This window comes from Drosophila hydei, unplaced genomic scaffold (assembly GCF_003285905.1).
Source record: "Drosophila hydei strain 15085-1641.00,03,60 unplaced genomic scaffold, DhydRS2 tig00000232-arrow-arrow-pilon, whole genome shotgun sequence".
Taxonomy (NCBI): domain Eukaryota; kingdom Metazoa; phylum Arthropoda; class Insecta; order Diptera; family Drosophilidae; genus Drosophila; species Drosophila hydei.
The window spans coordinates 1,199,660-1,216,210 of record NW_022045690.1 but is presented as its reverse complement, the minus strand read 5'-3'; the positions used below and the strand labels follow the sequence as shown (position 1 = coordinate 1,216,210).

Sequence of the window (16,551 nt, the reverse complement as noted above, 5' to 3'; positions counted from 1 at the left end):
GTGAACTTACTGGCTGGTTACGCCATAGAAATCACCCGTTTCGCTGCCCGTCGTTGCGTCCGTGTTGAGATCCGCCCAACATTTGACCAGGTAGAACGCATTCTGTGGACCCTGATCGAAAAGCTCTTTGAGACCGCCGGATTTCTCCGGAAATTTGTCAAATATTTGTCGGATGTCAACAGTCTAAAATAGATGTAGGATTAGAAAGCGTTAAATATATCTAAGGATAGCTAGTCTGAGCTCACCTCAAGCAGCGGATCGGAGAAGGATGGCTTGCCGCCCAGTTGTACGAATAGATGTCGGTGATACTGTGAAAGGGAGCAAACGATATTTCGTTATATTGAGCTGATATCGATCAGTTATCGGCGGACACTTACGATCTCATCTCTTTGGATTTCCATGAAGGCCGTGAACTCGAGCAAGCGGAATTTCTGTGTGGCAATCGCGCGTCCCTCCCATGGCAACTGTGCGGGCGGAATACCAGCCTCGATCTCGCCCGATACCGCCGTCGATGGCTTGCCGGGCGTGTAGGGCGGCTGGGCGAACGGCTTGATGCTGTAATCATAAAAACTATTGGTCAATGCAAATGCGTTATGTTTTTTTTTTGGCTTTGCACGCGATGCCAACTTACTCTTGCGATGTGCTCGGCTGCAGACCGGGTTGCCAAAATTGCTAAACCAGCCATGAAGCAAGGCGAGTGGGCGAGCGGGAGGGAGAGAGAGAAAAGATGAAAAAAGTTAATAAAATTCGGTGCAAAAAATAAACGTTTTACAACACTAAGCTAAGCACGATTTAATTGATATCGATTGATTGATATGGTTACAGAGCTGATGACATTACGCATAGATGATTGAGCGATTATTGATTGACTGATTGATTGACGATGAGTACACACAAATACAAATAGACGAGTACAGATAAATACTAAATTACTTGTATTATGAACAAACTAACGGAACTGATTTTGTTAAATATTAATATTTACATTTATATATATATATATATATATATATATGTATATATCTAGTTATATATATATCGATTAATTGTTGTTGGCATGTAATAACAAAAGCAAGGAGTCGATTTCAATGAGCAAGCGAGCGTTGAGCAGGTGGATCTTGGGCCTCAAGAGGAGCGAGTGGCGAGTAGACGAGTGACGAGTGACGAGTGACGTGTGACGAGTGAGAGAGAGAGAGAGAGAGAGGGAGAGAGAGAGTGACAAAGGGGCGAGTAGCGAGTAACATGTGGTCAATAACAAAAAGAACGAGTAACAAGTAGAGTAGCGAGCAACGAGTGGTGAGTAACTTGTCTGCGTGTGTGGTGAATAACGAGTAGACAAAATGGCAATGGTATGCACGTTATAGACAACATTGAATGATGTTAAGCACAAGAGCATAAGGCACCACAGAGAGCTGACCAGTGAAGATAATGGAGAGAGAGGCATGGGTGTGTGAAAGAGAGAGGGAAGACAGGGAGAGAGAGAGAGAGGATCGGCTGGTTATAAAACCGAAATGATATGAGCAATAGAAAGATAGAGACAGAGAAAGAGAGAGAGAGAGAGCTAGAGCTAGCGCAAGAGGGAGAGAGAGAGAGAGAGAGAGAGGCAGTATGTGTAGACAAACATTTAGAAGAAGATACGAATACACAAAACGCATGATCCAATGATCGAGCCAGCGAGCGCAATTAGAGCTAAACTTAAGTATTGCAGTTCGATCAGCTAATGAATTGTTGTTATAACTAATGAGTGTGAGTCGTGTGTAGCTGTGTGGCTATGCGTGTGCGTGTGCGTGTGCGTGTGGGTGGCCAATGGAGAGTGGGTTTGGTTATCGATGCAAATGTAGTGTGACGGAAGGACGAGTCCAGGCGAGAGCTGAGAGAGCTGTGCTGTGGCTGTTAGTGGATGTTGTTGTTGTTGCTGTTTGTTTGTTTGTTTGTTTGTTGCTGTTGTTGTTGTTGTTGCTTTGGGAATTTGTACACCGATGTGAAGTGGCAGTTCGGCGGTTCTGAGTGGTTCGTATGCTTAGCTTGGATAACTTGAATCTGGTTGCTTACGCCCGGATACAACGGCGGATGGTGCAATGGCGGCGGCGGCGGCGGCAGCGGTGGCTCAGCCACAGATGGTGACACTGCACCTGTTGTTGCACCACTTGACTGCTGCTGCTGCTGTTGTTGTTGTTGCTGCTGCTGCTGCTGCTGCTGCTGCTGATGGTGTTGTTGTTGCAGGTGCTGGTGCTGTTGCTGCTGCTGCTGCTGTAGGTGGTAAACTGCTGCAACAGCCGCCGCATGTTGCTGATGATGTGGATGCATATGACTATGCGTGTGGTGCGGCATATTGTGATGGGAATGGTGGGCTGGGTGGTGGTGGTGGTGGTGTAGCCGCGGCGATGACGACGACGACGATGACGGCGGCACTGCAACAGAGTTGGATGTGGTTGCACCAACGCCAACACCAGCAGCAGCAGCAGCACCAGCGCCAGCACCACCACCAACACCAACACCACCAGCAGCAGCGGCAGCAGCAGCTGCAGCTGCAGCCGCCGGTGACTGTGCAACAGCGGCAGCAGCAGCTGCAGCAGCTGCAGCGGCAGCAGCTGCGGCCGCTGCCACGCCCACCTGATGGTGGTGATGCGGATGATGGTGGTGGTGGTGGTGGTGTAGGTGATGGTGCGGATGCTGATGGTGGGCGGGTTGCGGAAGATGCTTCGAATGCTGGTGCACGCCCGCCGTCAGCGCCGAGGCGGCCAGGGCAAGATTATTGGCCGCCTGAGCGGAGACAATTTGTGAACTGGTCATTGAGCTCATGGCCTGCAGGGTTTGCTCTTTCTCATTGAGTAAATGCAAGGATACACCATTTGGTTCCTGGAAAACAGATTGTCATATTGTTTTTTCTTTCTTTCTGGGTCTCGTATGTGTGTGTGTGTGTGTGTGTGTGTGTGTGTGTGTGTGTGTGTGTGTGTGTGTGTGTGTGTAGAGATGTGACGACACACGCAAGCATTATCTATGCTATAACAGAGCTGCAGACAGACGTCACTTGGCTGAGGGGAAACTCACATATGGATAACATGAAAGCCACAAAACTCTCTTGCAGACGCCAATACACGCAGCACACAAGCCACCTCTGTGTGTGTGTGTGTGTGTGTGTGTGTGTCTTGTGTGTGTGTGTGTGTCTGATAATGAACTGAACCATTTGTATACTATATATAAAGATATATATGTATATAGAGAGAGAGAGATAATTGACTGATTCTGTTGAACTGGGCTCTACTTGCAACTGAGAAACTCTTCCTTGCTTTTCATGCTCTTCGGCTAGAATTTGTTCGACAAACTTGCCACATAAACAAATAGAACAGCAGAGCTAAGCTCACACACGCACTGAAGACATGGAAGGCCTGCGTGAACTTAGCTTTACTTTAGCACTTCGATAAACAATATAGGCAAAGCATGTGGACGACAATTGACGCATGGCAAATTGCTCTCGCTATATTCTGTTTGTTCTTGCTGATCTTCATAGTTGTATATAGATATAGGTGAGTTTTAGATATATATATATGTATAAATATATATATATATGTCTATATGTATTTGGCACACTTACGACTTTGATTTTGGCTTGAATTTCACGGAGTTTCCGTCTGGCGAGCACTTGGATATGGGAGCTGACTTGTTTACGGGTTCTCGTCTTGCCCGTGCGCAGTTTAATGTAACGCGCGATTAGCTCGTTGCGCCCTGTAAAAACGAGAAACGAGAAAAACAAATAAAAAATACCATCGGGAATTTACAATTCATAAATCAACAATGGATTGGTGGCGAAGGGGGAGGGGCAAAGCCAACCAATCATGCAATCACATATATTTACACAAAATAGAGAATTGATTTTAAACGATAACAGCAACTGATGCCGATCGCGTATGGCACTATAATAATGTAGATATAGCCCCAGCTAGCTGTACATTCTTGGCGCCTATTCGGCCATAGATCTAGACCAAGTTACGCTTCTCTGCAGACCACATAGAGCTCAGTTATTTGGCAAACTTTGCAATTTAATGCACTTCAAATATTATTAAATGAAACAAACACACACACACACACACACACACACACACACACACACACACATACACTTACATGCATTTGCAAATATTTCAAATAACATTTTCAATGCGCCCAATTATAGAATTCTAATATGAATATCAAAATAAATATGTTAAACATTTGCGAAAACCTTTTGCTTTTGCTTGAATGGAAAGATTTTTGAAATTCCATTTAAATATGTTTGTTCGTGGATCAAACAACACAGCAACAACCAATAATAATTCGAGAGAGCTCTAGTTAGGAGTTAGGAGTTAGAAGTTAGCGTCGCAGTCGGAGTGGCCTGATTAAAGCGCTTTAATGAGCATGGGGAATATTTTTAGAATCAACATCATCAGCAGCATCTGCGGATGCTGGGGACTGAGCAAGGAAAAAAAAATAAAAAAGACGCTTTGGGATGAATGAATCAAATGCTGCTTCAGTTGTGCCGCTTGCCTCACAAATTTCATTGAAAGCCCAACGACATTTTCACGTGCCGACAGAATGCGGCCCCGACTGACGTCAGTGTCGTCGTTGCCTTGCCATTGCCCCACTGCCGGCTGGCTGGCTGGCTGGCTAGGTAGATGGGGTTGGCGGTGTGGGCGGGTCATCCTTTAGCTTGTGCTTTGGCAGCCGTAAGACCGTCAGAGCCATGCCCCCGCCCAGACCCGTCAGCGATCCAGCTTTTATTGTACACACGCTTATGCGTTCACTAATTACATTCTTGGCATAGTTTCAGTTCTAACCGAATAAAATTATTTTCAGCGACTCAAACCCCGTCACAGCCAGCCAGCCAAGCACACGCATATTGCCGGATCCGGCGCACAAACTCCGGGCTGCTGTTGTTGGTGGTGAGGCGCGTTCGTTCGGTCGGTCGGTCGGTGGGTCGTTCGTTCGTTCGTTTGTTCATTCGCAGCGCTGTGGGTACGTTTAAGAATTACTAGCACAAGGAACAGACACACACACACACACGGGCACACACACACACACGCATACACACAGAGACAGACACAAAGACACACAGCCACCCAAGCAACCCACCACCTTTTGAATGCCCTGTGAACGTCAGCTAGGGTGCAACTCAATGAAGCTGCACGAAGCGGAACCAGTCTCATATAAGGAACAAAGAACTAGTTCATATACCGATATATATCTATATCTATATCGATATTGAAAACAACATTTTAGCAACGCTCGATATAAAAGTTCATACGACTGGTTCATATTGACAAGTTTCAAATGAACGAACTGGTTCATGCAGATGTTCAGTTATATATAAATATATTATATATATATAATATATAAATCTCTATAATATTTGCATAAATACAGTAGTTCACAAAGTGAACTGGTTCACATGACTGGTTCCAAATTGAATATTCTGTAACAAAATTATGTTTTAAGCAAGTTATACAATTAGCATGTGAACTACCAGGTGAACTAGTTCATAAATGTCTATACGATTATGACATACATGAACAGTTCACACGCAGCTCACATGACTGGTTCACATGACAAGCTCCAGCCATTGTTATGCAGCCCTATCAGTGAATAGATGCCAAGTAACGTACCAAGTCCTCAACGGCTTTGCCCTCACAACCTCACAACCTCACACTCTCACACCCTCTCAAACACACACACACACGCACACACACACATACTAGCGCGCACAATATGCATATACTTAATATGAATAGGAAGAGCGAAGCATTTCAATTTCTTTACGCTTTAAATCTTTGCAAATCGATGGGCCATGGCCCAAAAAAAATAAGGGAAGAGCGGAATTCAAATGGAATTTATGGCGAAACTTTATGTGTGACACAAATATACAAAGTTGTGTCTCTCTCTCTCTCACTCTCTCTCTCTCTTAGAACATTACTTTAATTATAGAGTACTGAGTGCAGCATTGTGTTTAGCCTGCATGACTAATGGAAACGAATCACGTTAAGTGTTTCCTAATGACACGAACGTTTCTCTTTAAACTGAAATCGCTCGGAGTTCAAAGTTTTAAATTCATTAACATCGCTTCTGGGTTATCTTGAATACATTTCGAATCAATCAAAACGAGTGCACAGCGAGTGCCTCCCAGCAGCACGACAACAGTTGAAATCATTGACATGTGTCAATTGAATTGTTGCTATCGAGCAACGACAAATGTTAATTCATGCTGACCCCCAGGCTTTATTGCAGTTCACAGTTATTTAATTGATAGCCATTGAGCTGCTGCTGCTGCTGCTGATGATGATGATGCTGCTGACGATGGCACAGGTGCTGCAGCCTGCACTCGAAGTGTCAACTGGGACACTTAAGCATTTATTTGATGGATATTCACAATAGAATTCACTTTATTAAATCAAATGCAAATTTCCATTTACTTAATTACTGATTTAATAACTCAAATATTTGTGCAATGTGACAAAATACTCAAAGAAACGACTTCAGCTGGCTGCCAGTGAGCGTGATACTAGCACCGATAACTTTATCTGAGCAGCTGCCGTAGTTATCGATAATGTGCAGTTTGATCATGTTCACTTGATTATGTGTTATTTTCTATAATTTTCTATATTTTCTATAATTTTGTACTTGCTGCCAAGTCGCCGCTGCTCTTATACAATTTTTTAGTCACGCTACAACACGCCCATTTCGCAGATGTCTATGTTTGCCAGGCACATAGAGCAGTAGCACGCACATATACACACATGCACACACACACACACATACACACACATGCACACATATGTATACCTATTAAAAACTGTGCTCATAGTTAAATGTGAGAAAGGTTAATCAGTCAATTGAAATGGCGCTGCTTTCCATATGATATATATATATACATATGCTATCAGATCATAAAAAAAAAAAAATATATATATATATATCTAATAATAATACTACTATATGATTTTGAGGTTAGCAACGGCCTTGAAGTAGCAGCTGAACAAGATTATTAAACAAAAGTCTTTAAGATCTAATGGGTATTACCTACTTAAGTGCACACAATAGATATTAATAATAAAACTAAATAAGTTTTCAAACAACAAAAACCGATTGTTTTCATATGAAATTAAATGTTGGCCAAATTCCTTTTTTATAGCTGCGATTTAGAAGTTGATAAAGTTTCTCAGAGTTTTACTCACGTCACTATTGAAGTCACTTTGAAGAGTATCAATATATTCGACATTACTTGGCAGCAGCTGGCTCTAGATAGTGTTAGACACGCCTCTGCGGCGTTGTGCAACACTGAATTTTAAGGACTTTTATGTGCATGCTTGATGCTTGCATGTTGATTAAGGGTGCCATGACATGAACTAAAAAAAAACAAGCGAAGAGCTTTATGCATACATCAATATGCACATGCATGCGTGTGTGCGTGTGTGTGTGTGTGTGTGTGTGTGTGTTGGGAAAATATTGAACGCTGCGCAGGCAATTTGGCTACCACTTAAAATCAGTGGCCAAAGCTAATAAAGAGGAGCTGTTCACAGTGCGAAAATGCACAGAGAGAGAGAGCGAGAGAGAGACATGCCTGCATGCATGCATGCATGTGTGTGTGTGTGTGTGTGTGTGTGATAAGCCGACTAAGTCGCCACTAGGCGGCGGCGCCGCCGCATATTTGTGGCAGCGACGAGCACAAAGTTTTAGGCCACAAATTTCACAGCAGACACAGAGGCAGCCAGTTGCTAGAACGAAGCTTTGCCTGCTGCATGCAGCTGTCCATCCGATTGTCATGTGTCATAATCAGCCCCAAATGGGTGGGTGTTTGTCTGTGTGTGTGTGTGTGTGCTCAGTGACTATGTAAATATTTTGAAAATTAACAACCAAACAATGGTTATATTTTCACACATAACGTAACGGCGACAGCAGCAGAGTCGACCACTTGCCCGCCCCCAACAACCTCTGCTAATCCGCTGCACCGCCAACGCCAGCGGCAGCACCAACACGTTGAAGCTTTGTTGTCTCGTGTTTAGCCTGCAGGCCAAAAACATTTTTCCAATTTCCCAACAGCAACAACAACAGCAGCGGCAGCAGCAGCAGCAGCAGCAGCAGCAACGCGTTTTTCCCGTTTATGCGCTCAGCCGGCCTTTGCATCGGCAGCATTTCGTGCAGCTGGCGAGCATCAAGGAATTTGCAGAGTGGCTGCAAAAGCCACGTGTTGGCCATAAATAAAACTTTAGCCGCCTCTTGTCACAATGTTTTCCCGAATATTTAGCAATCTGGTTAACAGAGAGAGAGAGCGAGAGAGCGGAAGAGCGGGCGAGAGCCTAAACGAATCGATTGCCGCAACGTACAAATAGCAGCTAATTGCCCAACTGCTTGGCATTAAAAGCGAGTGATCTATATAAATACTCGCCAGATTTATAGATTAATAACAAACTTTATAAATTTATATATAGATCACTTTCAAATTGCTATAGCTCAAGCAGTCCAAGCTGCTGCCTAACTTGCTTTGTTGAGAAGCGCATAGAGGGGCGGCAAAGTGAGTAAAGTCTATACATGAATATATATATATATATAATATATATAATGATGCACATATGATCTATATATAAGCTCACATCTAAAAGCCCAAGTCCCCTGTTTAGAGTGCCAAATATTATATATTATATTAAATTCTATTGATTATTATCTATGCCTCAATTTCTATGTGTATATAGTCATAGCTAAGACTGGAGCTATCTATTGATTTTTCAAGTCTGGCCAAATCAACTTAGGAACATTCTCATTCATAGCTATATATATATATATATATGCTATATGGGTATAGCAATGCTGAAGCAGGTCAACAAATCACTTGGAGTTGGATATGCTGTTTTGGAGCAAGGTAAATGTGGCATGCGGCATGAGGCATGCAAACTGTAGTCGCTGTAGTGCTGTGCAATGAAGGTGTCAGCAGCTCGTGCTGAGCTGAGCTGAGGGCAAGGTAAGCTAAAGTGAAAAGTGAAAATTAATTACTTGGCTCAAATACAAAAACAATTCAAGCAACAGACATGGCCATGGCTTGAGCTCTAGCCGAAAAGCACACAGCATGTGTGTGTGTGCGTGTGTGTGTGCTTTCATGCAACAAGCATGCAGTCAAAGGACGAACGGGCGAGACCGAGCATAAAATGAAAACAATATCCACTGGGACATAAATTACAAAACTTGTTGTTTATGCGTGTAGACGTCTCAAATAAAACACACACACACACACACACACACACACACACACACACACACACACACACACACACACACACACACACACACACACACACAGGCAGAGGATGCGACTAGCAGCAGCAACGAAACATTACCAGGCCGTGCCTATCTCTCTTTCACTCTGTTTGAGAATCACAGAGAAGAGCGGCATGCGAGGCAAGTGAGGCAAGGGCGCAGCATTCTCACAATTTGCTGTCGTAATTCCATTGAGCCGCCATTTGGGTGCGGCAGCAACAGACGAAGACAACACGCCGCAGGCGTCGTATGTCCTTTTAGCTTTTATTGTAAATGCTACAACAACACCCGCTGCTCACTCCACCTGTACACACACACACACACACACACACACAGCACACAGTTCACGTTTACAATTTTAGTTGTCAGCACATTTAGCTCGACGGCAAAGCGTTTTGCGGCACGGTGTCAAAGTATGAACGCTGCTGCCATCGCCTGTTGCCATATCCAAGCCCTGCCACCCAAACCGCCCAACCGCCCAACCACCCAGCCACCCACAGCTAGCAACCTGGGCACAAAGCGCTTTGACACAACTTTCAGCTCAAGGTTCAAAGTACGGAATTTATGTTTTCTTTACACGGCCCGCCGCAAACATACGCAAAAAAAAAACCAAAAACAAGTAAGAATGCGCTGAGCGTTTCAATTGAGCATGACTAACAGATACCCTATAGCATATATTAAAATTTATTGCTTTATATAGAAAGATTTCGCCTATTAGCCATAAATAAAAAGAACTCAAAAAAATTAATGTTAAAATGTCTCAAAGATCTATGAAAAAACCAAGTCAAAGCTCATGTTTTATCGATTTTAAAAGTATCGATTCGCGAAATTAACTTTAAGACATATTTTTATAGAAATGCAAAACAATAAAAAAAAATTTAAAGCAAAACAAAAATTTAATTTACAATTTATTTTTTTTTGCTTTTATTTGGATATAAATATTTTATATATATATCTATATATATATTTATCTATATATATATATATATATATATATATATATATATATATATATAAAGGTTGACAAATCTGGAAGCTATCTATATAGCAATATGATTGCTGTTGGCTTTTTTTTACAGGGTATTAGAACACAAACAATGGAACCAAACTGCGGCAACCACAAAATTCCTGTTTGTTTTCTGTTTTTAGCCACCCAACCAATGCGCACACATACATAAAAGAAGACAGAAAGGGAGAGCGAGGCAGAGAGAGAGAGAGAGAGGGAGAGGGAGAGAGGGAGGTAGGGGTATATAAAAGTAGTAGAGTAAAAACTTTGCGAGCAGTTTGTTATTAAATTCATAGTCAAGCAGAGTAAAGCGCTCAAGTCTCTCTCTCTCTCTCTCTCTCTCTCTCTCTCTCTCTCACTCTCCCTCTCTCCCTGCCTCAACACCTTTAGCTCAATGGCTAGTTTGCCATACAGTAGAAATTTGAAAAAGTGCATCACTTACCATACATTTTACCCTCGTCGGATAATATAATCTTTCTGCGTCCACATGGTGGATATATTGACAGTGCCTCTTGAAAGCTTTGCTCGATGTCCGGACTCCAGACACCTTCGGCATCAGCGGATGATAAATCTTTTTCGTCCTGCAATGAAAAGCAAGGCAAACACAGCCATCAGTTGGTTTAGTTCTCACACAGCAGCGGCTATAAATATATCTAAGTGACCATGGTGCCTGGGCCTTTGCTATAATTATCAGGTCAATTTGATTAATTTCTTATGCTCATCGATTATTTATCGATTGGCAACACTAATTCGATCGATTTGTGCCAACTGGCGTCAACTACGGCCGAGAATAAATGCAATTTGGGCAATTATATTAAGTCCAGTAACGGTAATTTACCCTTTGAATTGGCATTACGTTGAGGCATACAAAAGGGAAATTACATTACAGAAAGACTAGGAATATTCCCAAAATGCCTATAGAAAAAGTGGTTAATATATATAGTGAAAGCCGAGTGGGTCTTCAGATACAATAGATGTCTTTCAAATGGTTAGAGATATATATTTTAAATAGAAAATTTACTGAGATTTGATCTTTGAGTTTTACTATTGTTATAACGCTGCTAATGATTTTGTAGATTTAAAATATACAGAAGATATTTTAATAAACAGCAAAACTCTACAGTTTTTAACTGATTTTCTATATGTAGAAGAAATTTTAATGAATTAAAAGAATTTTTAGTTTTTAAGTAACTCTCTATAGATCAATAGTAGCTGATGATATATAGAAAACAGTCTGATAAACTGCAAGTTTTTATAGAGATATATAGAGCTTAATCTGGCAAACGGCATAGTTCTATAGATATACAGAGATATATAGAACATAAACTGAAAAGCTGATTTATATGGCTTAAAGAAAATATATAGAAGATCGTCTGATAAACTATAACTATGTTTGCCTAGTTTTCTAGATATATAGAGACAGATGGAATTTAATGAAATTACAGAAATATATAAAAGACAATCTGATAAACTGATATATATAGTTATAAAAAGCTAATCTTACAAACTAAAGCTATACATGTTTAGCTCTATAGATCTCTAGATATATATAGCAAATAATCTAATATATATATATATGTATATATATATATATATTATGCTTGTTAAGTTTCATCATAAATTCATTTAATTTCATTCATAAAGACAGCAAAAATGTTGTTTTATATAGACAGTCTTCACTGTAGTTACACAGCTATGTAAGGCATAGGTATTTGGAAACTATTTGGTATCTTTTACTTTTTTCAAACATCTAGTTCTATATAATATCAACTAGGATTTATTTAAATGTTTTTTTTTGCTGTTAATTGTTTTGACTTACATCGCTCATATCGCCAACATCCAAGTTTTTACTGTCCACCATGCTGCCATTTGTGTCTGCCGATCCCAGGGGACCAGGAGGACCGGCATTCACTGGCCACGGAGATGGTATGGTGCCGGGTCCAACTGCAACAAAAAGAAAAGAAAAACAATTTAGAAACCGATTTTGGCGGATTGTGAGTGGCGTCCGGGAACTGTCACAAGTTTTTAGTGCGGTCTCGGCTACATAAATCTGTGTCAAAGTCCATGAAATACGCCCCCAGGCTGCCGCCAGCCTCGCACCCCTGAAGCCATCGCCATCCCCATCCCAGAACCGAACACGTTCTGGCCTAACCTGTACAACAACCAGCCGTAGCCATAGCCATAGCCATAGCCATGGCCCTGGCCGGGGTGTTGATATGCATTATGAATTTGCGTGCTGTGTGTGCGAGATGAAAAGCGCTTCAGCACGCACTTAAGTACGTTTTTCATTTGATATATTTAACAATGGTGCCACATATGTGCGGGGGCGGCCGGGCCGGTGGGCGTGTCGGCGCATAGTTAAACAACGAGACAATCAACGCGTCTACTCCAAATTGATAATAATCATTTGCCATGGCTGAGCACAAGTGCATAATCATTTGGCTAAGCGAGTGCCAGACACGCACACACACGAGTGGCCTGTCGTGTGTGCGTGTGTGTGTGTGTGTGGTATCATCTTGACTGGTTCCAGGCTTTTAACAGCTCAATAGCCAAGCTTAATGACAGAGATCAAGAATTAGCAGCTATTAACATACATTTGTCAGTTATAAGCAGTGCACACTGTACTACAGCGGTTATTTATAGATATAGATTAAATATAATATTCGAATTTTGATATTGTTGAATATCTTGCTCACATTTATGCTTAATTTAACTAAGTTTTAAGCAATCTCAAAAGATATATAAAGCTATACAGTATAGAGTATATAGAATCTATAGTTGTATATAGTATAGACTAGAATAATGCATATGCTATAGACTGCTATATAGTCTGAAGAGTAGGCCATAGTAACTCAAAGTTGTATAAAGTATAGCTATATATATATATATACAATACTATATATATACCATTTGGTACTCTATAAAGTTGTTTATGGTAGTCTAGTCTGAAGTAGAATGTTTGATCTACAGACTGCTATATACCATAGCAACATAGAGTGGTTCCTAGCAGCCTCAGTAGTCTATAGTTTATAGTAATCTGTAGTAGAGTCTAGTCTACATAAGTTTGTAGTATGCAGTCTATAGTACTCTATATATATATATATATATATATATATATATATCCAATACAATACAATTTCAATATAGTATGGACAGTAAATGGACCTTTCCTATAAATATAATACATAAACAAGAAAATGCCTAGTCAAATAGCTTGTTAAGGATCCAAAGATCACAAATCTTAGGCACACACATATATATATACTATATAACATATATATACTATATAAATGATACGAATTGACCTGCGCGCACTTACTGAAGCACGCATAGCGATAATATTAGCCAAGCGAAGTTACGCAAAGGAAAACAAGAAAGATGATTAGGCTGGTCTCTACCTGTGCGTGTGTGGCGCTCAGGTAGGCAGGCAGTCCGAGGTGTCGCACTCACCGGACAATGTCTTGAATTCCTCGAGGGAATCCAAATGCTTGGAGAACGGCGCCAACGTGGAGCCGTTATCCGAGTCGCTTTTCAAATAAATCTTGATACAAAGTCACAGCACAGCAAAACAAAAACAAAAATCAATTTGAGCAAACTTTTGGCATTAACAATTTAAATGTATTGTTTTGGGGCCACTTCATGAGACGAATATGTGTCGCATTTTCTGCAGAGGGGGCAGCGGACGGGGGCGGTATTTAAACTGCGGCGCGAGCGTTGGAAATCTAAGAAAACGCGTCTGTTTGATTGAAACGCGCTATGGAAACTGAAATGCCTTTTATTTTTCACTAATTTTTTTTGGTTTTTGTTTTGTGCGCTCCTTTGGCCTCTGCTCCTGCTGCTGCTGCTGCTGCTAGCACAGGGGATGGTTGGCAGCGCGACAGGATGCAGTCCCAGTTCAAGGCATAGCCAGTGCCGCACACACGCACACACAATTAGGGGAAGGCAACCAAAAATGCCAGCGTCGACTGCGACTGCGACGCGTCGTGCGTCATGGTATATGAGAATCAGGGAAATTCCAAGAACCGCCAGCAAAGAAATTTCATTTCAAATCATGTTTTTTAGACTGAACCCCCCGCACGCCCCGTGCCACTGCAAAGCTGGTCAAAGCTTCAAAGCAACTGTACACACACGCACACACGCACACATATTGCAACTAGATCGGGCATTCGTAGGGGTTACGACAGCCCGATAAAAACGGCGCAACTATTTAATAATAATGCACGGCTGCAGTGCCTGGCTGCCGGCTAACAGGGTTGCTTGACGTGTTATAGGCCTCATAGGGGTGACTATGCCATTTTTCATAATCTCAGAGAGAGAGAGAGAGAGGGCGAGACAGAGAGAGAGAGAGAGAGAGGCATAGGCTGTTTTGTGCATTTTATCATATTCAATTTTGGGACTACAACATTTCCGGTTCAATGTAATTTCCAATTAGACGAGACTTAGGCTTGACTCGTAGACACGGCGACTCAGTCCCGACTTACAGCTGCTATTGTTGAGGTTGTGCATTAATAAGGGAATGTGTGTGTGCGTGTGTGTGTGTGTTGTCCTTACCACCCTTGCTCTGGCAATTGGAATTTATGGTATTTATTATTTTCGCTTGCATTTCTCTATTTAACTTCGCTTGCGACTAGGAACAGCTGTGCGCGACGCTTTGTTGTTGGTGGTGGTGGTGGTGGCGATGGTGGTGGTGCTGCTGCTGGTGATGGCGGTGGTGTTCCTGCCAGGATCAGTCACCCCACTCGAAATACCAATGTGTGCGTGTGTTCATGATGCGTGAGCCCCTTAATGGGGTGATCTCTATTCAAATCTCAACTGCAGCTCACAGCGCATACCAAAAAGGCGCAAGCTATTGCCATGCGATTTGCTTATACCCTGTAAATAGCTGTGTCCGAAAAAGAAAACTACAACAAAAATGCCCACATTAAGTTTCGGTTCATAAGCCCAATCGACACACTTCTCACATCTTTGCAGCTAGTCTCTAGCTGAAGTCATATTTGCGTGCTCAATATACCCTGTAAATAACTTTCGTGTGCTCATAACAATCAAGAAATAACAAATATTGAAATATTTTCTGAATAGAAATTTTTAAAAATAATTTTTAGCTTAATTTTTTTATATTTTGTAAATTTTTTAGAAATTTGTTCTCACTTTTATTTCATTGTAGCGTTCTAAAAAAAATTGTATTTGTGTTTCGGTTAAGCTTTAATAACCCTAAGCTCAACTTTAATTGAAGCCTTTCAGTCCCAATTATTTTATTTTATTTTATTTTTTATTTATTTTATTTTTTTATTTTTTTTTTTATTTTATTTTTTATTTTATTTTTTTTTTTATTTTATTTATTTTTTATTTTATTTTTTATTTATTTTATATTTTTATCCAAATTTTAAAAAAAAAGTTCAAACTCTTAAAAATCGATATTTATCGACATCAGTCAAGTATGCAGCTTATCAGCATCTACAGGGTATTCATGCATATACATATGCATGCATATATGAAAAGGACACTAAATTAACCCCTAACCTAGGCCACAGCACACCACTGTGCCGCTGCCACTGCTGCTACAAGCGAAGCCTGCACAGTGTGACACAATCGGCATTCCATGCGCGAGTTATCAGAAAAGAAATAACAAGAGAGCAAAAAGGAAAATATGTATTGCTGCATATTTGACAGGACATGCACAGCACAGGATACACAACTATATAAAAATGTAAACATGCATAGATATATATATATATATATATATGTATATATCTATGTGTGTGTCTGTGTGTGTGCTCGTTCGTTTTCATTCAGCATTTCACAGTTAGCTAAATATCAGACTTTGCATTCAGCGTGCTGCGTGCAGTCGCAACCCCTGCATAGGGCTTGTCCTTACCCTATAGACGAGAAGGTGGTGATAGTTTTTTATCATCAATCAACTGTTCATCTGTGTCTCTGTCTCTCTCTCTATCTCTATGTCTCTGTCTGGGCACTTGAAAAAAATCCAATCATCTTATTTGAAAGCCTCGCTGCACAGACACAAAAAACTGTGTCCTCAACGTGAAATGCTGTCAAGGCTTAACCCTTTGTGCTGACCAAATGGGTCTGGCTTAACGCAAAATCTGCATACAGGTTGTTCAATTTAAGGCCAAGACTGGACAGTTGTGCGTGGAGCAACTAGAAAGTCTATAGATAGAGCCAGTTGAATATGACTAAATGAAATACTTATGGATATTTTTGAGGGTAGTAAGCAGTTCTTGAATGGGCTATATCGGCATATCGCTATA

The 16,551-nt window shown here is 41.2% G+C and overlaps 1 protein-coding gene across 6 annotated transcripts in view; it reads right to left on the bottom strand.

The window, feature by feature from the left end:
• The window catches only part of LOC111600222 (protein scalloped), a 67,002-nt gene that overhangs the window by 591 nt on the left and 49,860 nt on the right, over positions 1-16,551 (bottom strand). For 4 of the 6 annotated variants that reach the window (XM_030223529.1, XM_023316245.2, XM_023316246.2 and 1 more), the window contains 7 exons: positions 12,105-12,229; positions 10,728-10,866; positions 3,596-3,726; positions 632-672; positions 378-570; positions 246-308; positions 11-183 (listed from right to left, as the gene is read on the bottom strand). In XM_030223529.1, coding sequence (XP_030079389.1) covers positions 11-183; positions 246-308; positions 378-570; positions 632-672; positions 3,596-3,726; positions 10,728-10,866; positions 12,105-12,229 — 865 coding nt within the window. Of the gene's footprint in view, positions 1-10; positions 184-245; positions 309-377; positions 571-631; positions 673-2,052; positions 2,591-2,671; positions 2,860-3,595; positions 3,727-10,727; positions 10,867-12,104; positions 12,230-16,551 lie in introns of all 6 variants that reach the window. The other 2 variants (XM_030223530.1, XM_023316247.2) reach the window with 2 other exon arrangements.